The sequence below is a fragment of the Centropristis striata genome, chromosome 1 (genome assembly GCF_030273125.1).
Source record: "Centropristis striata isolate RG_2023a ecotype Rhode Island chromosome 1, C.striata_1.0, whole genome shotgun sequence".
Classification (NCBI taxonomy): domain Eukaryota; kingdom Metazoa; phylum Chordata; class Actinopteri; order Perciformes; family Serranidae; genus Centropristis; species Centropristis striata.
In genome coordinates, this window is record NC_081517.1 from 30,865,271 (window position 1) to 30,891,291 (window position 26,021).

The 26,021-nt window shown below is 39.4% G+C and overlaps 3 protein-coding genes across 4 annotated transcripts; 2 read left to right on the top strand and 1 right to left on the bottom strand.

Moving 5' to 3' along the window:
* Positions 1-74: 74 nt before the first annotated feature.
* lias (lipoic acid synthetase) lies at positions 75-9,182 on the bottom strand. The gene is made up of 12 exons (XM_059338027.1): positions 9,046-9,182; positions 6,626-6,786; positions 6,208-6,383; positions 5,120-5,213; positions 4,495-4,575; positions 3,554-3,710; positions 3,193-3,250; positions 2,970-3,098; positions 2,575-2,720; positions 1,680-1,750; positions 1,453-1,564; positions 75-1,065 (listed from the first exon to the last, which is right to left on the bottom strand). Exons 2-12 carry the CDS (start codon positions 6,707-6,709, stop codon positions 1,004-1,006), a joined length of 1,170 nt encoding a protein of 389 aa, XP_059194010.1. The 5' UTR covers positions 6,710-6,786; positions 9,046-9,182; the 3' UTR covers positions 75-1,003.
* Positions 8,184-13,649, top strand: rpl9 (ribosomal protein L9). Of its 2 annotated transcripts, none has more exons than XM_059338038.1 (8): positions 8,184-8,268; positions 8,925-8,971; positions 9,069-9,184; positions 10,023-10,118; positions 10,349-10,481; positions 10,769-10,849; positions 12,334-12,463; positions 13,490-13,649. In XM_059338038.1, exons 2-7 carry the CDS (start codon positions 8,926-8,928, stop codon positions 12,438-12,440), a joined length of 579 nt encoding a protein of 192 aa, XP_059194021.1. In that variant the 5' UTR covers positions 8,184-8,268; position 8,925; the 3' UTR covers positions 12,441-12,463; positions 13,490-13,649. The 2 variants fall into 2 exon arrangements, with proteins under 2 accessions (XP_059194021.1, XP_059194028.1); XM_059338045.1 differs by lacking the exon at positions 8,184-8,268 and adding an exon at positions 8,389-8,412.
* Positions 13,650-15,702: 2,053 nt separating this feature from the next.
* On the top strand, positions 15,703-25,897 carry rfc1 (replication factor C (activator 1) 1). The gene is made up of 23 exons (XM_059338067.1): positions 15,703-15,827; positions 16,687-16,830; positions 16,928-17,003; positions 17,461-17,577; positions 17,669-17,949; positions 18,103-18,174; positions 18,577-18,654; positions 18,747-19,106; positions 19,284-19,400; positions 19,497-19,676; positions 20,324-20,428; positions 20,744-21,176; positions 21,323-21,435; positions 21,628-21,742; positions 22,070-22,158; positions 22,376-22,513; positions 22,653-22,748; positions 22,846-23,099; positions 23,266-23,383; positions 23,996-24,141; positions 24,240-24,453; positions 24,795-24,980; positions 25,083-25,897. Exons 1-23 carry the CDS (start codon positions 15,825-15,827, stop codon positions 25,188-25,190), a joined length of 3,543 nt encoding a protein of 1,180 aa, XP_059194050.1. The 5' UTR covers positions 15,703-15,824; the 3' UTR covers positions 25,191-25,897.
* The last annotated feature ends 124 nt before the right edge of the window (positions 25,898-26,021 follow it).

Genomic DNA, 26,021 nt, shown 5'->3' on the forward strand with positions numbered 1-26,021 from the left:
AATGTGAAATGTGACCTTAATTTGTGACTGTTTATTATTCCAAATTGATGGGGAGCGACAAAAAACAGAAAACATAGTCTGATATGTTTTAATTTTTTAAATATAAATGTACATTTTAAAGATTTTCTTTGTCCAAAAGATCAGTGTGCAAAATAAACACATTTCTTGTCCTGGGGCCTGTTTAATAAAGTGGATGGATGGATAAAAAGAACAGCTTTTCAACTTCAACTTTTTATACCTTAATATATATATAGAACTGATGAAAGACCAAGTTAGGCTTAAATCATACTTCTTCTAACATAATAGGAATTTATAAAAATGTGTGTGATAGTGTTCAAGTCTTCAAAACCTTAGATTGGTTCATGGAGCTGCTGCCAAAACCCTCAGACCAAAAAAACGTCTTTAACGCTTCATTAAATCCGTCCTGGAGCAGCAGACATCAAAGAGCTCATAAAATGAGCTTGCTGTTAAAGGTCAGGAGCTCTCTAGCTGAAGTCCGGGGCCCCTGAAGAGAGGGAGTTCTCGGTGGACGTGATTTAGGGGCCCCTGAGGTGAATAAATGGCAAATTACAGCTACTGCTAACACCAGGCTGTAGTTTCTAAGGGCAGGGGAACCTGGACTGAGCCTTAACCCAGTTCATCTTCACATCTGCAGGCTGATAACGGCTGCTCGTTCTCTTTGATGTCCTATCACTAAAACATTAGGCCTCTGGGTTCTCACAGGTTAACAGTAGAGGACAAGTGCATTGAAAATGAACAGATCCCTGTGCTGACATGATCACATCTGGTCAATGTCCCTTCTGTTCTGTAATACCACCTGCCTTCTTTTATGACTTACACATGTTGTTACATATATGTTAAAAGTGTTTCTTGTGCTACAGCTTACAATGATGCATTATGGTACGGCAGGAATAAAGCTGATTTTGATACTGTAAATGTGTATAATTATATGTAGGTGTGAGACTAAACAGGAAAACTCTCAAAGCTACTGGTTTGGTGCTTTTCATTCTGCTATAGTGACTTCTGCTTTTTTCTTCTTCAGTAGATTCTTCAGGAAGAACTCGCCTGTAAGAATAAAAAGAGGATGTATCTGCATTGTGCAAACTGGTTTGGCAAAGGCTTGAAAGGCTACTACAACATATTCCTTTGATGCTACATGCTAAAAAGGCGAAGGAGAAATCAATCAAAGAGATGCCTGGAGGGAAAAGAAAATTCCTTCAAAAACAGCAAAGGGCACATTGGAAGACAATTAAGATTGTAATTTTATCTGTAGTCCGTCCCAAGCTGAAACTGAGCTGCTGTGAAGTCCTGAGGAAGTATGTTAACTTACATGTAAACATCCTACACTCTAAGCTTTATAGAGGTTGTCATTGTAGGATAAAATAGATATTAAATACAAGTAAGTAAGTCACTGCAATAAATGCTTGGAGGAGGGTAGAGTGTGTTTCTTACCTGCTTTGTAGGAGGATCGCACCAATGGCCCGCTTGCTGTGTAAATAAAGCCCATATCATTCCCAACTTTTTCCCAGTAGGCAAACTTCTCTGGAGTGACGTATTCCTCCACCTGAACCCAAACACACATCATCACAATGTGCATTTATTTAGCAAATGTGCATTTTTCTTGCAGCACACTTGCCTTAGTGAATCTGGAGGTGCTACATTAGGTGTAATATGTTTACCTTCAGGTGGCGTTTGGTAGGTTGCATGTACTGGCCCAGTGTTAGACAGTCGACTCCTGCCTCTCGCAGCTCTGCAACATCACAAGAACAGAGCAGTCAGGAAACAGTTTCCTCACAATTTTAAAATGCCTAAAATGTGTTCTTCAAGATGATGACTCTTTTTTTAAATAACAGTTTTATTGAATAATTTGTATTATTCTGGATTGTTGCTTGAATATGGGAACTTTGGCCAACAAAAATGGTAAATAGTAAATGGACCTGCACTTATATAGCGCTTTTTTAGTTGCTCTGCGACCACTCAAAGCGCTTTACATTACAGACTGCGCTCATTCACCTATTCACACAGGCAGCAGAGGCTACCCTAAACGGTGCCACCTGCCACCATTGGGAATTATTTCACACACCAATGAATGCAGCATCGGGAGCCCTTTGGGGTTCAGTAGCTTGCCCAAGGATACTTCGACATGTAGGCTGCCATGGTCAGGGATTGAACCACCAACCATCCGGTTGGTGGGTTACCATTCTACCAACTGAGCCACAGCCACCCCACAGCTTTGTCAGAGTTGCTAGTAAGATTTCTAGTAAGAAGGAGTCAAGTCAAGTTTACAGAGTTGTATATCAGCAGGTGCTTAGGAAGGCCACTTAATGTTTGTCGCTATAAAGGTGTCCTTCGTCCCTGCTATAATAGTATTATAATTTTGTCTATAAATTGCTTATTGGTACGGATTATTTACTTAGCCTCCAACTGAACCAATCTGTAAACTACTTTGGTTCTTGTTGTTCATCAGTGTCTACATAATTTGTGTGTTTAATGAATCCCAGCTGTAAATTAATGTCCCTGTTGGAGTAATGAAGATACTTGGAACTTTTGTATGTCTGTGTGATGTGTACACACCAGTTAAGGTGTTGAGTATCTGTTGGTCAGTCTCTCCCAGTCCCAGCATGATGGAAGTCTTGGTGAGCACAGTGGGTTTGACCTTTTTAGCGTGCTTCAGGACACTCAGGGTCTGGTCAATGTTCGCCCTGGGGTCACGCACGAACCTGCACACAAATGGACATCCAGAGTGAAATAAATAATCAAAAGGTAAATATATATCCCGATAGTCAAACATATATATCCAGACTACCATAAACAATATATGTCTAGAATGAGTCTTCCCTGTGATTCTATTTCTACAGAAATGGCTCTTGTGTGCCCCCTGCTGGTCGGTGTGTATACTATTGTCCTCCTGCCTCTTGTGTCAGAGCTGCACCAAAAAATAAAATTGATTTTATACCATCTCTCCATACCTTTGCAGCTCTCGCACTGTCTCCACATTGTGCGCGTACACATCTAACCCTGACAGGGCGATCTGTTCTACTGCTGCCAGGTCGCCACGAAAATCAGGAGTCAGGCACTCAACCAGGATCTGAGAGTCCCTAAGATGGTGATGACAAAAGTGCTTATTAATTCATTTTCACACAAATATTAAGAGACAAACACCTGATGAATACAAAGGATGAGAGCTTGTACCTTTCCTTCAGGTACTTGACAGTCTTAGCAAAGTGCGCCGCCCCTCCATCGGCAATATCTGCAGGAAAAAGAGAAAAATGGATTTACAGCACATCACTGCTAAAAAAAATGTTACAGTGAGATTTGTTTGGGCTTTAGAGGGTCTATTCAGAAGACAGTGTTTTCTGTACAAACTAAAGAACAGTTTGTTGAGAAAGAGTTGTTTAATTTTGATGGACTTATTTTGAAGCTTACAAGTTGTGTGTGTGTTCCTAAAAATGAGAGAGGTTCCTTTTAATCTTTTAAAAAATAATGTTTGTAAGCAATTGTGTAAAGTCACAGCTGGAAAGTATCAGCTAGACAGATTTAGTTAAGCTGTTACCATCTCTGTCGACTGAAGTGAGAACCACATAGTCCAGCCCCCAGGCAGCGATGGCCTTGGCTGTATTGTAGGGCTCGTCTGGGTCCAGAGGCGGAGGCTTGCGGGCCGTCTTTATGGAGCAGAACCTGCACCCACGGGTACACGTGTCTCCCATGAGCTGCATAATAAAAGAGGCACCGATATGAAAACTTTTTTTTACAGAACATATAATGCAAAAAACTATGCTTACATGATAGGAATGCTGTTGTCTATTTATTTTATTCTTTATTTCAATGGTTAGTAATCAGTAATTTTTCCCCTCCAAAGTCAATTGTGAAATTAAGCCTCCTGGCCTTAGTTCCCGTTAACCATTATCGAAGGTCTGAATGTGCAAACAAAGATACTGTGTGTTATCCAAAGATTCTTGTTATGGCTGAGAAGCTCAGAGATTTATCTGAAGATGCTTAACTGAATATTAGAAAAATTCTAAATCTAAAAAAAACACAAGCTCACTCTTTGTGAATTCATCTTTAAACTGCCATCACACTTACACACATTGAGCAAATCTAATGGTCACACCTTCTCCTGCAAATGGTTTAAGCACTGCGTTGCTCATTGCTTACACAAAATGTTCTATGACTTTTAACACTCTTTCCCAAACATTTCGCAAAAAGTGACATGAAATTGTCATTTCATCATTGTTAGAATGGAATAATGCGCCAAAGCAATCTCGAAAAACTGTGCATGTTTTTGCATGGATCTTGGATTATATCTATAAAAAGATGTGAAACTGAAAGTGTTTTATAAAGGAATACATAAATATAGAATTTATTTCTTCTTCTATTTTGGAAAATATGAGCTCATGTAGAGACATACACATGTACCGGATGTACAGAGATAAAATCAAAGGGCTTTTTTGTGTGGTTCTCTATAACAGAGTCACATTGTGCCAGGAGACTGACCATGATGGTGGCTGTGGCTGTGGCGTACTCTCCTCCCCCCCAGCACTCCCCGATGTTAGGACACCTGGCCTCCTCACACACCTGAGAAACACACAGACAGAGTGTTACAATACAAAAGAACAACAGACACATGGTTATTGGATTTGTCTGCATTGACAGATATATTTATCCAAGATATTAGTCTGATAAGAAAATAGTTTTACCAAAATAAAAGTTGACATATCACTTGAGCCCATGGATTTGAAGGATATCATGCCAGCATTTCTTTTGTTTTGGGTTTCTAAATGTGAGAGTGACTGACCTTATTCTGCTTCTAACATTTTACAACCATGAGTCAAAATTCAATATAAGCAAACCCGCATTCTCTGTTTTCATGAACACTGACAAAAATGTTGAAATAGACTCAATAGTCAAATAGTCAACAGATAACATTTTCTGTATAACATTCTTTTTGTTTCCTCCCCATGTTCTAATAATTATGCTCTGACACATAGGGCTGGGACAAAATATCGATATGGTAACATATCGTATTACTTCTTCGTCACATTAAGAACAGTGAAACTGACTCCCATCCGACAGGAATCCTGCAGGAAAAATGTTACCCTCTGAGGTCTAAACAACTCACTGTGTGCAGGTTAAGGTCTCTCAGTGTGTTCTTTAGCCGGTTGTAGTTTTTTCCAATAGGGATCTCTGTCTTCAGCCATGGAGGAAGCCGCAGCCTGTTGCAAAAAACAGCAGAAGAGCCATTCACTAAATGTGCCGAGAGTAGTCTCATCTCCATGTAGGTGTGAACCATGGGGATAAAATCACATTATTTGTAACTAGACATTATGATGCAGAAACTTCACCTAAAAACATATTTATAGATGCAATAACCAGAATATTCATAAAACCACAAAGCAGTCCTGCTGAAAAAAACCCAAACAGAAACAGATGAATACAAACAGAGATGTTAAAGGGAAAGCTACATTAGCGAGTTCTCGTCATACTGTGATTTGCTTTGCCCTTCCTATAGAGCAGAGAAACTTCAAGGGGAGAAACAGAAAACTATATGTTGTTCATTTCTGCTTTCATATATATATATATATATATATATATATATTTATTGTTTATGGTTTTAGCTAGCAGTAAAACTTTTCTTAAATCTAATCATCATTGGAGGATATTTTTCTCTCTCTTTGTTTTGTTGAAAAGTAAAATGAGTCTAATTTGAAAAATTTAGACCAGCTCGTCACTTCATATCACATAAATAGCCAAGAGCGTCTTTGAAATTACTTGTGTTGGTATTTGAGCTGTGGTGGTGCTGCTGCAGTTTTAATTAAGTAAAACAATAACTGTTATGATTATTCTTACTATTTTACACAGCAAATGTCAGATAAAATGCATGATTATTTCGCCGGGTAGCATGCCCCATCTAAGGCAACAAAGTCTGACAGAAAGTACAGTTAGACCTCAAACTGATTAATTTGTGCATGGTCGAGATAGTGTACAGCAGATAAGGCTTGATCTGTGAACCCTTCTCATACACAGGTAAACTAGGAAACTAAAGGAAAAATCCCCTGAAAAGTCTCCTGCTGCGTTCAGGTGCTGAATGCAGAATGGGAAGATAGGAACAGCTCCTTAAAGTCTATGTCGAGGAAAAATTGCATATAATGGAAAAATCCCACTTTCCTATTCCTGTTTACGCCAGCTGCAATGCCCCAGAGGCCTCACCTCTCTCCCTTCTCTCTCTTCAGGGCGCCTCTGTACTCTGCCCACTTGCTTTTCTCAGATAAGTCCCCTGAAATGAAGTCCTGCAGGTCAGGCCCGTCGTCACTCAGCAGCTCCTTCTTCCTTTCGGTCCGCTCCGGGGAGGACTTCGCCACTGTTGTCAGACTGCTGGTGTACCCCTTCAGGAACAGGACTCATGGTTAGTTCACAAAATCCCTCCGTACACTGCCATGATGTATGTGAATCCTCACCACTTATTTGGGGAGTTATAAACACTCTGTTACTGTCACCACTGCTGAGTTACTTAACATACGTAACGTAACAAGGCCCGTGACCAGGCTCACAACCGATTATTAACCGATAATTGATTCCTCACGATACCGTCTGTGTTGGAGAATAATCGAGTAGCGGAAATACGTACATGTGGGACACATCTGGGACTCAGCCATAGGTGTTTTGTGGAGAAGCGGCCAGCCACACAACAGCTTTGTTTGAGCAGCGCCATGACTTTAGCTAACAGCGGCTGTCATTGGCAACAAACCTCGGTGAGCGGCTGCTTTGGTCTCCTGCTGCGTTCAGGTGCTGAATGCAGATACAAACATTCTGGGTCAACATTCACAATTGGATTAAACAAAAAATCTTATTATTTCCTGCTGCTATCTCTAGAGACGATGTCACTTTCTGTATGCTTTTGCAAAACAAAAACGATGAACTATGTTGCAACGTTATCCTTTGCCTAGCAAAATTTTTCATCCACAAGAATGGAGCTATGAAATCATCCCCCAAATGTATTGTCTTTATGAATGAATTCAAATTGTACTTAAAATCTCTAAAAAATTCTAACAATAACAAAGGCACCACAATTATATGATCTCTTGAAACATTTTAATACTGAAATCAACAGTTAAAACTAATTTGAATCCCCCTTATTGAAAACAACATTTAGACTGTTTTATATGTATTTTATCTTTGTCTATTTATTTTTATTTTATTTCAACTGCTCTGAATTTACAATATTTATGTTATTATTATAAGTTTTACTGTTGATTGATGTTCACCTCGCATTCTTATGCAAGGTATGTACTGTGAAAAACGTGCAAGAAATGTTTATTTTTTTAATTTTCAATAAAGCATTAAAAAAAAGTCTATGTTGAGGACAGGTGTTTTGTAAAATTGCATATAATGGTAAACATTATAACATAGTTTTTAATAGATTAAATACATTGCCATGCATCTTGAGAATATGAACTAGAAGTTGAACTCATAATAAAGTACGTAAGTGGATTTTTAAATTAAGGCTACTTTAATTTATCCAACAAACCACTTTAAAAAATGTTGAACATGTCTTTCTGAACCATATGTAATCCTTAATACTGGCACAGAAACAAGTATATGTTTAATTTATTTATGTTACTTTCTTCTTGGTTGATTTTGAAACGGTATTATATTTGTTATGTGGGATACTTCATGTAATGCCATTGTAAAAACACCATAATAACTACATTCACAAAAATTATGAATGCTTTTTAATAATGTTTATTTCATTTTTCGTCATGGCTCTCTTTTCTAACCTGGCAGGCTTATGATTAATTGACTCAAACTAAGTGTAGACCTGCTGGTAAAAAAAACAAACAAACAAACAAACAAAAAAAACAAAAACCCGGCCGAATATTAACTTCATGCACACTTTTTAAATGAAAAAAAAAAAGATCTGAAAATGGAAACGGGAATGTTTTTCCCACTCGGCTGACCGTAAAAGCGGCCTTTACAAACGGACGTGAACGCGACAGAGCTAAATGTAAATACATGTTACTAATAGCTAGACATTAAACCAACTTCTAGATGGTGGTTGGTACCTGTTGCTTATTTTAGTGCGACAACATTCTCTTAATTGCAACATTTCTAATTGCAACATTTCTGTTGCAATTAAGAACCAACATATATGCATAGGGAAAATAATCATGAAGTTCTTCGATCGGCTCCTCATGTCTGATGACGGCACGTACGTGCGCTACAATTGCGTCGTGACGTCCTTCCTTCCTCCTTTCCTCTGCTACCGGCGAGGTGAGGATAGCTAGAAATTTACTCCCTGGGTTTCATCTAACTCCATCTGTGTCAATTAAACATGTTTTTGTCCTAACTTTGGCCTATCTGACGCGGATATTATTGTTTAACATTCCATAAGCTGTATTTTTGCCTTAACTTTAGGTTTGTTGAGAAATATGTTAATGTTTTTCCCATTGATTGCTGCCCGAGGCCTTGCGTTGTAGCTCTGTGTGAAGGGCCGCAGCGCGTTTAACAATATGATTGTTCAATATATATAGTTCGTGTAGTTTCAGCTGTTAATAACGTCTGTTAATTGGTAGAATCGTTGTTTCTGTTATCTGGTACACATGGGTAACACCGGTGACAATCCCTGATGTAGCTTTCTGTTAACATTAGCACCATTGCTAGCAGATAACGCAGTAAGGCTTTGCCCAGTTAACGTTACTCAAGTTTACAGTGGCCACATTTTATCCAAACAGCTGTTTATAATGTGTAATCAAACAATACAGTAGTTGTGTGGTGTGATGTACAACATGCCGGGCCAGCACTGGATACTCTGCACCCTCAAAGATAAACTTAAGAAGTACAGCTTTGGAAAGTAGAGCTGACACATTAAAAGTTGTTAATACGCTACAGACCATTAAACACATTCTGTGTCTGCCTTTTTTTTATAGAATGAAGACCATTCTCAGCAGTCAGACGGTCGAAATCCCCGACAATGGTAAGAAGCTGCTGGAATTTGCACACTTATCAGGGTGAGCCTATTGTTAACGGATGTCGTGTTATATGGCTTACCTTTTTTCTGTGTATTTTTGCAGTCGAGGTGAGGTTGAAGGGGCGGACAGTGACAGTCAAGGGGCCCCGTGGCAAACTCGTCAGGGAGTTCAACCACATCAACCTGGAGCTCAGTCTGCTGGGCAAGAAACAGAAGAAAGTAAGGAAAAGTCTTAAGTGATGTGACATGCACTGAACTATGATAAATACTGTGGTCCTGCTACAGAAGTTTAGGCAGTTTATAATACTGCTGGGGCACATTGTTGAGTGATAACCACAAGAACTTGTGAAAAATTGTGAGATTATCAAATTGATGCACAAAGCAGTGATCTTTGTCCCTGACGTTTTTGCTCACATAATGCATGTAAAAAAGCTAGATATTACCATAAGGGTTTTTTTGAGCATATGGGTGATTTTTCAGAATAAAAATTGTTATTTGTATCACAACAAATTTGGATAACAAAAAGCATTTGGCTTAATGTACTCACAGATAACTTAAAGGCAGCTAAGTGTAGTGTTTTTGCCAAATTAGGATAAGGAAAGCCAAAGCAGCAACTTTTACACACAACTTTGAGTTGATGGTTAATACTTTGTAGTCTGAAAAATAGCTATATTCTGTAGTGTAAAAGTAAGCATCCTGCTTCATCAAAATGGTATAATCAGTTAAGTAAAAGGATGACTCTTTTGAAAAGTGAGTAACCATCTTTAAATGTTAAATTAGTCTTAGTTATTGAGATGGTCCTGAACATTCATAGCTGGTGTACCATGTAGAGCTGCAACGAAAACTCACTCTATTCTTACTCTACAAGTGTCAACTATATCTTCAAATTGTATGTTTACTGACAAACGACAAGAAAAATTGACAAAATAATTGGCTTTGATTGTGATTATAACACAATTGGTAACAAATTGGCTAAATGTGTTTAGTTTTCTGTTATTTTACAGATGAATCAGTTTCAGTTTTTGTACAGTTTGATGAGATGTGCTGTCCTCCTCAGCTTCGTGTGGATAAATGGTGGGGAAACAGGAAGGAGCTGGCCACAGTCCGCACCATCTGCAGCCACGTCCAGAACATGATCAAGGGGGTCACTTTGGTGAGACTACAGTTCAATTTGTCTGATGCTGTCAGAGGTGTTGACAAAGGCTAATTGTGTAGATGTCAAACTGTTACAATAACATCTGTGCCCAGTCTTTATGGTGGGATTAGTATGTTTTGTAGTCATAGTTTCTGTTCTGTCTGTCTGGTTATTGCTGATAGAACAACTTATTTTGTTTAGCCTTTATACCCCGATTTAATGCCTCTCTCGCCTCTGTCTGACTGCAGGGTTTCCGGTACAAAATGCGTTCCGTGTACGCCCATTTCCCCATTAACGTCGTCATTCAGGAGAGTGGAACTCTGGTGGAGATCAGGAACTTCCTGGGAGAGAAGTACATCCGCCGTGTCCGAATGAGGGCTGGTGAGTGCTAAAAGTCATGGAAATAATTTAATTGGGGTCCAAGAATATATTCTATAAAGTTAATGAGATGTGGTATTAGTTGGGGTGTGGGGGGAATTTAAGCATCATCGATAGGGGTGGAAAATGTGTATAATTATTGGTATATCAAACGTAATTTAATGTTTCCTTGTATTTTGAAGCAGTAATGTGCTAAGCTACATATAGACTTCTTGAGGGGTAAGGTTTCTAGAGACTACTTGTAGTGCAGTCTGTAATATAATTTTTTGCATCTTCTCTCCGTCTCACAGGTGTGAACTGTGCAGTCTCAGCTGCCCAGAAGGACGAGCTGGTGCTGGAGGGAAACGACATTGAGCTGGTGTCAAACTCGGGTAAACTTTTTTTCTCTACAGTTCTCCACAGCTGTAGCAGTTATTTTTCTCCAAATGACAGTAAAAGACTTCATAAGGCAAAGATCCTGCCACATGTTGGAACCCACACATTCTGCCTCTTGGCTGTTAAACGAAGATGTTTCACATTGTTTTGTCGCCATTCCCAGAGCAATATCCCTGATATAATTATGTGCGTTCAGTGGTGCTGCCTTAAAGGGATCGGTCACGTGATCAGCAGATCAGCTACTTCATTTACCCCTCAAAACTGTAGAACCTTCTGTGCTGCTAGTTTAACATCAGTCATATGGTGTTGTAGTTAATCATGTCAAATCCTGTCTTCCCTAATAGCCCTCTTCATTCTACAGAACAAACTGAATATTCCCCTCATCTTTCAACATGAGTTTGACAACTTGTAATTGTGTTGTGCAATTAAATGGCAGTGGTATTTTTTTTAGCCATATATAAAGCTGTGCATTGCCGTTGAGTTTTATCATTGACGTTGTGATGTAGAAAATTGCAGCTAAATCTTTGTTTGGTTTAAAATCTATTCTAATCTGTTATTTCAAGCACTTAAATATCTTTCAAAATGCAGTATTTGGTTGCATAAATGACTGAAGACGGTGGTTCCCAAACTATTGTTTATGGCAAATACCAATTGAAGTTACATCTGCCGAGCACTTGTGACATACCTTCACCAGGAAAATTGAAAAACTTCAAACCAAAATCTAGCAAAATAGATTATATTTACCAACTCACATTGCCATATATGTTGCCAACCCACTGTCTTCAGTTATCTACAATCACAAATGATGGCAGCACTTTTTTAAATGGCGTACATCTGAACATAATTGAACATGAGCATTATCACAGTACCCTTTCCTCACCTCCTCCCCTCCAACCTTCTCTTTAGTGACAGTGTTGCAGGAATGACGTGTTAAAGTTCCCTCAACAAAAAGTCAACAGGATGTTTTCTTTTGGTTATTGCAAAAAAACAAGTTCTGTGGTGAACATTGATACTGATATGTTTTGATCAGCAAGACAATCTTCACAAATTAACACAACTTTAATGATTTTTGGAGTCAATTCAATCACCAGAAGTAAAAATGTTGGTCTATAATGAACTATACCTTGGCTGGGAACTTCAACGTCACCACCACTAAGATGAAGATGGCAGAATTGTCTGTGACAACCTCTGCAGTCTGATTTGGTCACTTGTTAGCAGCTACCTATTTTAAGACATGTAGGAGCTTCAGAGTTGGTAGTCGACTGACTTATTTAATGGCGTAGAACAAAACATAAACTCTTTAAAGGTAACCACAGACCTTATTTTAGGCATTAAACAAAAAAAACATTGACTGAAACGAGGGAACCAAAAGTGCTAAAATGCAAACTAATTTCTGGGTTTTTGGCATCATTCCTGCACCACCCTGTTGTGATCCCATGTGTGACGTGTTTCTTATCATCCCAACCTTTCTCTGTTCCAGCTGCTCTGATCCAACAGGCCACCACAGTCAAAAATAAGGATATCAGAAAGTTCTTGGACGGTATTTACGTGTCTGAGAAGGGAACAGTAGTGGATTTGCCTCAGTAAAAGTTACATCTGCAGTCGTCGAGGTTAGACCACGCCGTCGAGGCCTCCCTTACGGCCTCGTCTGTTTTCTTTGCATGCTCCTTACACAGTCTGTCTTTGTGGCGTTGCAAAGACATGTTTGTCCTTTTCTGTAATTGCTTTCTCTGTTTCAGAGATTCTTTGCCTTTTTTGGAAACGTTTATTTGTGTTAAGGCTGGGCAGTATGATACTACAGATTTTCTTCAAGTAATCTTATTAATTTTAGTATTATTTCTGCAAGTCAGAAATGTAGTAAGAAAAAAAAAAGCTAATTTCTCAGAGCCAAAGATGTCATAGATAAATGGCTCTTTAATTGTACCAACAAGTCAAAACTCAAAAGACTTTGAAAATTTGCTATCATGTATGATGAAGAAAACCATGATAAACATACATTATAATAAGCTAGAATGAGCAAATGTTTGGCATTGCTTTGAACAATGACTGAAACAATTGATAGAATAATTGTCCAATACATTATTCCTGACATTTAATATTGATATTTCGCTGCTGTTGCAGATCTTTTGTTAATCACTTCCACACATCTGGAGAATACATTTAGCGTACTGGTATATTCCAACATAGTAGGTGTATTCAAAGAATTTTAAGTACGATGACTAGTGCCAATATTTTTGGCATCAAGTCAAAACTCTTTACAGGCAAGTTAACAATGCATATATGGTTTATAAATTAGAATTTGTTTATAATTAATTTGGGCCACGGTTTTGTAAATGAATACATGATCATGTCACCACATTACGGTTCTGTCTATAATATTGCACTGTTGCCCAGCCAGTTTATTGCTTCAGATAGCTTGTGTTTTTGAGTTGAATGTTTACCACTAACCACAGCATGAATCTAAAATCTGGATTGTGAAACCTTTGTTAGATGTTTTCTGAAGAACATGTAATGGTGCGCATGTCACGCAGGCTATAGTGATTTAGCATGTTATACGGTAAGATTTGAAGCCCGTCCGTGTGTTACGTGTGATCAGGTCTCGCCCGCTCACACTCTGCTCTTCTGCTTCTTTTCAGCGGCTTTGATCCAACAGGCCACCACGGTCAGAAATAAGGACATCAGGAAATTCCTGGACGGCATCTATGTCAGTGAGAAGACAACTGTAGTGCAGCAAGAGGCAGAATAATTGTTCCTTATGTCCGGTTATGACCAATAAATACCAACTTTTCCAATCAATCCGACCTCTGGTTCTTTTTGTCGCCCTCATTTGATTTGCTGAGCTGCAGGACAGGGTGGGTTTAGTGAAGACAGTTGTCGCATAAATTGTAAATAATAGAAATGCTGTGTGACAGTAATGCTAACTCAAAAGTATAATTATAAAATTGCAGTTTAACGTGAATTCAAAAATTACTAACACTTTCTGTTCACATCTGAAGTGTGATACACAAAATGAAATTACTAAATGGGGTCAAAATTTTGCTGTAAATATGTGACATATTTAAGGCAAAGCACGACAGGCAGAAGAATCATTTTTTATGGACTAGTGAATTTTGATATTTTGGGATGTTTTGTCCATTATAGCTACCCCTGGTTCTATTAGCTAGGTAACTTATAGATAGCATGCAAAGAAAACTTCTACGTGAAGGTGAAAGGTCAAGTCTATGTGGCTGCCTGAAGGAAGCATTACAGACATGCCTTCAGGGCAAATAAAAATGTAAATTTTTATTGCTCCGAATTGTACAACCCAGATTTTAAAAATGGGGCATAAATAAAGCAGAATGCAATAATTTGCTGATCCTTTGTGATATTTATATCCAACTAGAAACTGTACAAAAACAGGTGTTTAACCTCTTAAAACCACCTGCATTCCAGTGTGTATGGGTAGGGGGTGGGGTTAGACAAAAAAAACTTTTTTTGTTTTTTTTAACTGATCTAGTTTGTTGTTTAAACCACATGCAACAAGCACAACTGCAGAAACTAGAAGCTTTAACCCTTTAAATGAAGTCTCAAACATGTATTGTTGGCCCTACAGTTCTTCTGTTATAAGCTCTGTCTCAAAGTTTTAAATTGGTCTAATCCTAAATCTACTCAGACAGGTGGGTTCTTAAAGGTTATTGTTCAAACTGATAACCATATGTGTTTGTAAATATAAACTAAAAATTCTGTTTTTACTACCCAAAAATAGCAACAATTTTATTTAACTCCCTTAATCATTAAGCAAGAATTAATGTAGTCTAATTACCAGCACTATACTGCACAATACAGTTAAACACATACTCTCCACACTCCTCTTAAATGAAAAACTATAAGGCATGGTGTCATTCTTTTGATCTTATGTGTATGTATGTGAACATCTGATTCTATTTAATTGTTGTTTTTTACTACATTTAGGCTTTGTTTGCTCTATGCGGTGCCCAAATCTAAAATGTTTTACAGATCTGTAAAAAGTTACAAAAAATTTACATCACATAATAGGTCTATTGACACCATTCTTTTAATAAATATCTGATTCAGTCTTGTTTTAAAGTCTCAATCTTTATCTCTCAGTATTTACATATTTAAAAGTAAATATAGTCATGTCTTTTTCCCTCGTTCCTTTTCTTATTTTTTTTTTCCAATTCTGCCTAATTTCTTTGTTGTTCTTTGTCTTGTTGTATAAATTAAGTTTGTGCCTGCTGGAGATGTGGTATAGAAGGAGCTAATCATTTTCATGTTTTCTGGAACTGTCAAATTATTCAAAGGTACTGGGTTAAGATTCATCATCATGTGCAGAATGTGTTCTCAATTGTTTCCCCCTTTTTATTTGAAACTGTAACTCTCTGTAACATAATACTAGACGGCTTTAGCAATGGAGACAAGAAACTGCTTTATATTCTTTTAGCAGCAAGCAAAAAGGCCATTACCAGAAGATGGCTCAAGCCTGAGCAACCAAGAAATGAGGACTGTATCAACATTCTACAAGAAATCTCCAAAATGGAAAATGTGACTTTTCAACTAAAATTGCAAAAGGACTCATTTTATAAAACTTGGTCAAAATGGACAGAATATGTCAAGCCTATAAGATCTGACTTTATATAAAGCTGTCGTTTAACTAAAGTTTAACTAATGACGACTGCTGCAAATGATGATGCTAGAAGAAAAAGATGATGCTGTGTGGTATAGGTACCCCCACCTCAACTGTTCCTGTTTCTTTGTTGTGTATAAAATGTTAAAAAATTCCATAATAAAAAGTAAATTTAAAAAAACATCAACAAAAAAATACGCTCAGTGACGCATTGACGCACACGTACCAACTCCCGGTTGTGCGTCATCTCCAGGCGACAGTAGAATCCAGCTTCGCGCCAACGGTTGAAGGGTTTAATTTAATTACTTACAAAGTTGAGCTTAAACTGCGAGAAAGCCTGTTCGAAAATGGTACGTTGCAACTTAAAACTATTTATTCGCTTTGTCTGCACGCTGTTGATATAAACAAACCGGTTAAATCAGTCGAAATGAATGCTGTTGTCTTGTTCAGACATGCCTGCTGTTGCTGAAGTCAAGTGCGCAGTGTTAGCTGCAGCTAAAGATAAAAACTGGTCAGCCTGTTCAATAAAGTTAGCAAGTAAAAGTTAATCAGGGAAGATATTATGATCATCGTGTGCTGTGTTGTCGTGTAACAGCTGACATGGGCTGCTGTTTCACTTAAATGAATCACATTTTACTCCAAAATTCAATGTCAGAAAGTGGGATCTTCAATCTCTAAAACTTCACTTTGCATCCAGTAACGTAATATAAATATGTATTACAGTGCACGGCTGACCTCTGAGTGCTCACTCCACAGTTTTATAATTATCATCACTCGTTAATCATGTTTTAATCTATTCGATAGAACCCCCTGAGGTCTAAGTACTTCCTCATTTCTTTTTTTCTTGAAGAATCAATGCTTGACAGCCTGAATTACTTGAATTTTCACATATTTGGAATATTTATTTTTTAATTTTCGTTGTGCATTGTCTTATTTTTTTCATCTGTTTTTTGTTTTTTTAAATATATGGTAGAACCTTTTTGTTATCATCAGGTCTACTGTATTGTGTTGTCGCGGAGACTTGTTTGTGCCTGTCTGTCTGAGGTGATATGTACCTATTTATGAAAGTTTTTGTAAAAAAAAAAAGAAAAGAATGTTTTTGCACAGACTGGATGTACAATGGTAACCACTTTATGTCATAATAATACATTTGTGCTGCTAAAAGAATAAAATGATCCCCCCAATTACACGTTGTCTGTGTGCACACAGGACATCAGGCGGTTCTTTGCACCGACTGCAGCCAAGCCTGCGGTGCAGAAACCAGCTCCAAATGGAAACGTCAAAGCAGACGAGAAGAAGAAGAAGAATCCCCTCTCTTCAGATGAGGAACCAAAAAAAAAACAGACCGCCAAGGCAAGGAAATGATGTTACCTCCTGCCCACGTTCTTGTCGTGATTAATCCTTTTCAACATCTTATTCATCATGTTTAATTGTGGTTTTTATGCTTCAGGTGAAAACCTCCAAGCCAGAGGAGAAACGCAAGGGTAGTGAGAAGAAACGAAAGAAGCATGCAGTCATAGAATCAGGTATGTATGAATTTGTGCTGCGACATAATCCCCCTACATCATGGTGCAGTCTGTGCCTCTTGTGTGTGGGATCGTTTTTAGAGAAAAATTCCACATGTAAAGTAAAGATTTTTATGAAATATTACTATTTTAAGCTAAGATGCGTTTGTCACACATGATTTGTTCCTGGAAAATATGTCTTTCAAGCCTGCTGTGGGATTCAGAGGGTTAAATCACTGACATTTGCAATTGTAATACAGTACTTAAACATCTTTTTAATTGTGCAATGAATATAATATATTGTTGTCCAGATGGTTAGAAGAGTCTTTGAGGATTAGGTAAATACCTTAAAAAAATGAGTGTTACTCAGTGAGAGGCACAAACTTTTTGCTCAGTTGTGATCGACAGTTCGACATGATGCTCTTCTTCGTCCCTGCATCTTTTCTTCATCCGACATCTTGGGTTTCTCTCCATCTAGACTCCGAGGATGAGGAGCAAGTGAGGAAGTCAAAGAAATCCCCAAAAGAGAAACAGAAGACAAGCAAAAAAGAGACGCCTCCCAAAAAAGATCCTGTGCAGTATGTCTCTGAAACAGGTAAAGGGACTTTGGGTTTATCATCATTCACGAAAATGAGGAATGATGTTTGTGTTAAATTATGATTTTATATCTCTTATTTTGGTTGCAGACTCAGACAGCGACAATTTTCAGTCTTTGAAGAAACCCAAACAGAATGGCACAGCCAAACAAACAGCTCGTCCAGCAGCCAAAGAGGGTCTGAAGTCTCCTCCCAAGCCCTCCTCTACTCAGGGGAAAACTGGGGTGAAGTCTCCCTCTGTGCCCGTCACGCCTAAGTCAGCCCCGCCTCCTCAGCCCAAACACACCCCCACCTCAGTAATGGATTACTTCGGCAGTGCAACTATTCAGCGTTCAGATAAGAAGCTCGTAGCCAGCACCAAACGAAAGGCTGTGAGTATTGATTGATTACTGTATTTCCTGTCCTCACTTCCTGTCTTTAAACACTCTCACACTTCTCATGTTTTGCCTTTTTCATGCAAACAGTCAATGTTCATGGCTTTCTGTGTGTCATGAACTAAACCCTAAAACTTGTCTTCTCCTCAGCCGACTCAGGATGACGATGACCTGAGTGACGAGCTTATCGCCAAACAGCTGCAGATGGATGAAGACATGGAGGTAGTCAAAATAATTAATCTGAGTAAATAATTACAGATTCATCATTCATAATGAAAATAAGCTTAAGTAATGTCTTAATGTGCATATTTACAAAATCAAGTGTATAAGTTGGATAATTATTTAGTCTTCGTACAGTTTTCAAGTGAATATATGTCACAAAGGACTAGGAAATTTGTGTTTTCTCTATCATTTTTAACTTTTTGTATTATGAAACTATATCATTATTTTCAGTAAAATTTCGAAAAAAGTTTGTTTGGATATTTGACTGTCCCAGGGATGTCCCAAAAATGTGATAATAAATTTGGTTGCTCCCTATTTAGTAGCGGTGATGGTAATAGTTAAGCATGTCAATTTTTTTTTTACATTCTCATGCATATGTTTTGCTTTGCTGACTTCACTCAGATGGAAAAGCAGGTCCATGAGGACGAGGAGTTTGCCAGAACTCTTGCCATGCTCGACGAGGCACCTCAAGCGAAGAAGGTGATACAAGAAAAACAACAACAACGTGAAGGCACATTCACTTTTGATATTATGGGTTGTTAAACATATTTTGCGTGTCTGTCCTTATCCAGGCTCGCAAAGGCTCCGATGATAAACCAACAGCTGCAGCATTTCCCAAAAAGAGCAGAACAGACTCTGCTGCTGGCAGCTCGAGCAGCCCATCAAAGACCGACCGAAGGGGCAGCATGTCGGAGGATGTGGTTGGTCCAACTCCTAAGAAGAATACTACCCCCGTCAAAGCCAGCTCCAAACTGGCCATGATGAAGAAAAAGGAAGAAGAGAGAGACAAAGGGCCAAAGGGCAAAACCCCAATTTCACCCACAAAAATAAAAATCTCTCCCAAAAAGGAGCCGATTGCTTCTCCGATCTCGGAGACGAAGTTCACTCCCAAAACAGGAACCACAGTGAAAACTTCTCCAAAGAAACCAGAGGTGAGCAAAATGTATTGTGTTAATGTCATGATGGACATTATAAAGAAGAAATAATTTAAACACATTATATACACACAAAATAAAAAGTGAGTGGAGAAAAATCTACACAAATAATACAGAAATTTAAAACAGTTAAAAATCAACTAAAAAGTCCTCTCTGTCTCTCAATCTGATCAGAGCACGAGTACGAGTCCTGACAACCCAGAGGAGAAGAAGAAGGTCAACGCTGCAGCTTTCAGGAACTTCCTCAACAGGGATGGACCACGAGCTCTGGGCTCCAAGGAAATCCCACAGGTAACACACACACACACACACAAAACTTCAGACAGACTACCATCTTCCTTTGAAATGCCTTTGTCCTGTTCTTAATCACTGATTGTGTGTGTGCAGGGTGCAGAGAACTGCCTGGAGGGCTGTGTGTTCGTGCTGACTGGGGTCATGGAGTCCATGGAGAGGGACGATGCCAAATCCCTCATCGAGCGCTACGGAGGCAAGGTGACGGGCAACATCAGCAAGAAGACCACCTACCTGGTGCAGGGCAGAGACAGCGGAGTCTCCAAGCTCGAGAAGGTGACCTACATGATTGTAAAAAATATGTGCAATTGCTTAGAGCTCTGCTGCTGACTTGGTTTTTTAGTGACTTTATAATTGTATATATGCATCGGAGTCACGGTTTAAGTTCACACCCTGGTTTATGAGTCATGGTTCAGGGTGAGGTTGGTGCATAAAGAAATGTTTCTTTTGATTTACTGACAGTAGTGAAAGTGTTACACTGTTACCTTTGATAAACTATTTTTGTTATTCAAAATAAGGAACATTTCAAAGACTTCTGTATTACACTGTAGCAACACTGAACATATACTTTCCCAAAAGGCAACAGGTAACGACAGATAATGAAAGAATCTCTTATGCTATGAGACTGAAAATACAAAATAATTAGAATAATAAAAAACAAAACTTGTGCGTTAGGAGTGTTTGAATTAGATCTACCTTGGCTTCATTTAAACATTCTGGGCTGGGTGACATGGCCAAAACCTTCTGTTCCGTTATAGGTCATTTCATTGCTTGATAACAATATATTTGAAAATACAGCATGTTTTCTGGTAATTTAATAACAAATTTGAGACTTTGTTTTTTTCTGTTCCTGCCTCTGCTCTGAACTATTTCTGTCTTTTCGTCAAATAATATAGTGTTTGTACAATGGGCTTCTTATTCAGGCGGAGAGTCTCGGTACCAAGATCCTGGATGAGGACGGTCTGTTGGAGCTGATCAGAACCAAACCAGGAAAGAAGTCCAAGTACGAGATCGCTGCAGAGGCTGAGGTCAGCACCCACGTTTTTACTGAAGTCATGCTGTTCACAAAGGGATTTTATCAATGGGGGAATTATTTGAACCTAGAAGATTAATTGATTTTCAAATGTCTTTTTTTATATTTTTATTATTGAAAGGAGCAGAAGGGAGCTCTATCTAAAATGCTCCTGTAGCTGATTTACAGAACATATTTGTATATTGTAGCAGGAGAAACATACAATTTAATTTCAGTTGGTCTTTAACCAAAATTATATCATGCACATAAGTATGAATTTTATTTTGATCTGCAGTTACTAACCCAGAAAGTTTTTTTTTTTTTTTTTTAGAACATCGCCTCAAAGACCAGGACTCCCCCCAGCAAGACCTCAAAGAGCACCCCCAAAGCCCAGAAGATCTCTCCCTCTAAGGGGAACTCCAGGTCCCCTCACACTCCGAGCCCGTCAAAGACCGGCCAGGCACAAGGCCACAGTGCCAGGACCAGAGACGGCGGCACTCCATCTGGGAGAGGCTCGGGTCACACAGCCCGGAGGGAGCTGGGTCTTTCCTCCTCCTCCAGTTCTTCAGCCCCAGGACCTTCATCATCATCATCTCCATCACCTTCAGGGGAGGAGGCCAGCCTGCTGTGGGTGGACAAGTACCGCCCGCGCTCTCTGAAGACTGTGATTGGCCAGCAGGGAGATCAGAGCTGTGCCAATAAGCTGCTCCGCTGGCTGCAGAACTGGTACAAACACCACAGCGGTGACACTTCTAAGCCAGCAGGTAGCAGACAGTTTATCTCTCTCTCTCTCTGTGTTTTAAATGAGATACCAGAGCTCATTTTGTTTCAGCGAGTTTTAGTTCTCAAAACGAGACTTTATCTGTGTTTGAAGAGCATGTGCTTTGTGCTGTTTTTTTTTTTTCTGCAGCTGCAAGGTTTGGTAAGTTTGGAGGGAAAGATGATGGATCAGGATTCAAGGCCGCTCTGCTCTCTGGACCCCCGGGAGTGGGGAAAACCACCACAGCCTCCCTAGTCTGTGAGGTCAGTCTGAAAACACTCACATGTTTTTTGTTTTATTTCCTCAGCAGGGTTTGTAGTAAGTTTGCAAAATGTTTAATTTTATTATTTTTTTTAAAAAATATTTGGAATATGCTTGAGTACGAATATACTCCTTGCTTTGACCTCTGTCTCCTTCTGACTATCTCCTCATTTTGTTTGTGTGTCGGCCTGCAGGAGTTGGGCTTTAGCTACGTGGAGATGAACGCCAGCTGTACTCGCAGCAAAAACACTCTGAAGGAAGTTGTTGCGGAGTCACTTAACAACACGAGCATCGAGGGCTTCTACAAAGGTGAACCCTCTTTTCATATTTGTTTCTCTGTTTCACATTTGAACCTACATGAGCCTTTTTTGATTTGGTTGTTTTAGAAGAAAAAAAAACTAGCAGATTTAAAAATTTGAAGGAAGTATTTTCTGCTACTTTTAGACTTTCATACTTAAAAATGCTGAATATAGCATCACGAATTACGACCAAAGTATAAGGTAACTTAACTATAGAACAGTTTTTTCCTTCAGATTTTAATTAATTTTCTCTTAGATGATCAATGCAACATACTATTGATCTGGAATTGAAGTGAATATCATGCAGTATGCGTAAGTGTTGTTGTGTGTTTTGCAGGCACGTCTCAGAAAGTAAGCAGTAAACACGTTCTGATCATGGACGAGGTTGATGGCATGGCTGGCAACGAGGACCGTGGAGGGATCCAGGTAAAACAAAAACATTTTCTCAGATAGTCCGACCAAAGGTTAGAAGGGTGGTTTATCATACTTTTTAACTTTAAAAAAAGAAAAGAGGTTCATGTGTGATTTTTGATGGGCTTGAAGTTAGCTGCTCTTAGCACCTGCATGGGACTGAATATAACAACAGCTGGCGGGCTACATTACGTTTTCTTGATACTCACCTCTGACTTTTTGTCTCCTGCAGGAGATGATCGGCCTGATCAGAAATTCAAAGATTCCCATCATCTGCATGTGCAACGACCGTAACCACCAGAAGATCAGGTCACTCGCCAACTATTGCTTCGACCTGCGCTTCCAGAGGCCACGAGTGGAACAGATCAAGGTACAAATGCACAATTGAATATAACAATCAGCAAATAATCCAATTCTGTTGTCATGTTTTACAAAGAGTTGTAACTGAAATATTTTATGTGAGCTCTGTAAATTCTTCACTTTCAATTTTTTTTCCTTTTCTTTTCCAGGGAGCCATGATGTCCCTCGCTTACAAGGAGGGAATAAAGATCCCAGCCCCGGCTCTTAATGAAATCATCCTTGCCTCCAATCAGGATGTCCGGCAGGTAAAGAATTCAGAGCATAAATTCACATTGAGGTTACATCTTTGCTCGCCGTCTTGGCCTCCCCTTTCACCATGTTGGCTGTTTTTTTTCTTTCCAGGTGATTCATAACCTCAGCATGTGGTCAGCCAAAGACAAGGTGATGACGTATGACCAGTGCAAGTCTGACGCAGCCAGCGCCCGCAAGGACATGAAAATGGGGCCGTTTGATGTTTGTAGGAAGGTGTTTGCAGCAGGGGAGGAGACTGCCCACATGAGCCTCATCGACAAGTCTGACCTCTTCTTCCACGACTACTCGCTCGCGCCGCTATTCGTCCAAGAGAACTACCTGCATGTTCGCCCAAGGGCTGCTGGGTGAGAGAGGCTAACTGTTTCCAGTCTCTGTTAAGCTAAGCTAATTGCCTCCTGGCTCCATTAATGAACACATGAAGGGTATCAATCTTTTCAGTTCTTGACAAGAAAAAACTAAAAAACAAATATTCTTTAATACTTGTATATTTTTGGGTCTCTCTCCTCACAGTAATGACCTGAAGTCTCACTTGATGTTGCTCAGTAAGACGGCTGACTCCATCTCTGACGGAGACCTGGTGGACAGACGAATCCGCTCTGGGCAGAACTGGTCGCTGCTGCCAACACAGGTAACACACGGACACTCACACTGAACGAACGAACAAAGTGAAGGCTGAATTATACTTCTGTGTCAAGGAGTTAGCGTGCTCACCAACCAAAAGACTGACTGCTGATAATGTAACAATGGTCACTTTAAACCCGGTAGCAGACAAAGAGTTTGAATGATGGCTGAGGCCGGTCTCTGGGAAGTAATCGTTGTGTCAGTAGGGAATAAATGAAGCCTCGATGAGATCAATGCTGCCCAGTCCCACATGCTAAGTACCAAAATGTTTTGTTTACTGCCCCCAACTTTTTGGAATCATGTTGCAGCCATCAAATTCAGGATAAGTGTATATTTACTATAAACAATGTCTTTGTAAAGTTTTCAGTTGAATATGTCAAAAAGGATGAGCAAATTATCACTTTTTTATATTTATATTTTATGCAGTGTTCCAACTTTTTTGGAATCAGGGTTGTATGACGTTATTATGACATCAATGACATTTTTATTCTGAATCTTACACTGAATGTGACATTTGTTACAGTTAACACACTTATCACAATCTTATTTCTACAATACACGCTCATGTCCCAGGGCCACAGAGATTCATCAGTGTTCTCGTGTGTGTTTGTGCTCGTAGGCCATCTATGCCAGTGTGTTACCAGGCGAGCTCATGAGGGGCTACATGAGTCAGTTCCCCACATTCCCCAGCTGGCTCGGCAAGAACTCCTCTACCAGTAAACATTCCCGCATCGTGCAGGAGCTCGCCTCACACATGAGTTTAAAGTGAGTAGGTCTCTCCATCACTGTCTTTTAACGGTTTACTCGTTTAACACCAAATCACACTAGAGTATTATATGTTTTATCATTTTTTGCTCCTGCAGAACTATGAGCAGCAGACAGGCAGTGAACCAGGACTACCTGTACTACCTGCGGCAGGCACTGCTGAGCCCACTGCAGAAGCACGGAGCAGAGGGGGCGGGCGAAGCTGTGCAGCTACTGGACGACTACCAACTCATCAAGGAGGACGTGGACAGCATCATGGAGATCAGTGTCTGGGGCGGACAGCCAGACCCCTACTCCAAACTGGACTCTAAGGTCAGCAGGAATTGAGAGGAGTTGTACTTTAGATTGGAAACAGTGAGGTGTAAAGAATTTTACGATTAGATTATTCCATTGTGATTTGCTGACACAACTTCAGCCCGATGCTCAATACACACATTAACCAGTATTAGTGGTTCTCTACTGGGTAAAAATGTTAAACTATGCTATGATTCCGACTCAGTTGATTTGAAAATGATGACAATGTACAGCATTATTACAATACTTAATCCAAGAAAATCTATTTAATCCTTTAATCTATTGAACCCTGATTATCATTTACAGCCAATTCCAATTTATAGTGAATTTTGACACCTCTTCTGTGCGTCTCCTCGCAGGTGAAGGCAGCATTCACACGGACCTACAACAAAGAAGTTCACCTGACGCCGTACTCTCTGCAAGTGGTGAAGAAGGGCCGCCGTGGTGGCGGAGGGGGAGAGGCGGGCTTTGGAGAGGACGGGGACAACGAGGCGCAGGTTTCTGAAGAGGAGGCAGATGGTGTCAAATCTGACGCCATGATCAAAGTAAGAGCATTAACAATTAAATAACACCCAGCAAACCCATCTGATCCCACATACACATTTCATATCTTTCTGTTAATATATTGTGTGTTTTACTTCCTGCAGCAGAAGAAGGCTAAAGCCACCAAGGATCCAAAGAAGGAGAAGAAAGAGGATTCTGGGAAGGACAAAGGCAAAGGCAAGGGGAAAGGCAAGGGCAAGGCCAAGAAATGACCGTTGCCCTGCCTCCCCTCAGACACGGACTGTAATATTCTTTCTCTGCACTTGCAACGATCCTTTAATGAGCATCAGGAAGCAGTAGAAGTGGTCTTAACCACTGCAGGTAACTCATCCAAACACTCTAACCTAGGTCAGATAAGAAATGTCTTTCCACTTTTGTAACTTCCATCAGTGTCTCCACACTGAACAAATGATGTACATTACCTACCTTTTCCATTCATTATCATGTCTGTACACCTTTGTAGTAATGTGTGATTCATCAAGAGTGTTTTTCTGTCAACAGTTTGTAGTTAGGGTGTTGAGGCTGTAAATAATGTGACTCCGGTGTATAAGACTGTTACCTTTTGCTACAATTACATTACAGAAAAACTTTAGCCCTACGGTTAGCACTGATGCTCCTGTAAATTGCAATTTTGTAAAAAATTTCATGATGGTTAATAGAGAAATATGTTGCTCCAGTGTCGTTGATTGATTTCAAATAACTTTTTTTTTAAGATTTAAAATCCAATATTTAGATTACACTTGAATTATATTCTCCCAGCTCCCTTACAGTCAGAGATAACAAAAAAAGGGGATGTGTTCATCTCGTATTGTGCTGAACTTAAGTAGATCAGAACATAACGTGTTCAAAATGAGACCAAACGTTTCTACCAATGTCTGTTTTTTGACGCCTGATGGAGATAAAGATTCTTGGAATGGTTCTTAAGATCTAATCTTCTGTCACGCTGTTTACAATGTTTTATTGAAAGGAAACCACATGAAGAGAGAACATTTCAGCCAAATATAGTGTTCTTTATTTGATTTAATGTCTGTCTTTTGTTGGCA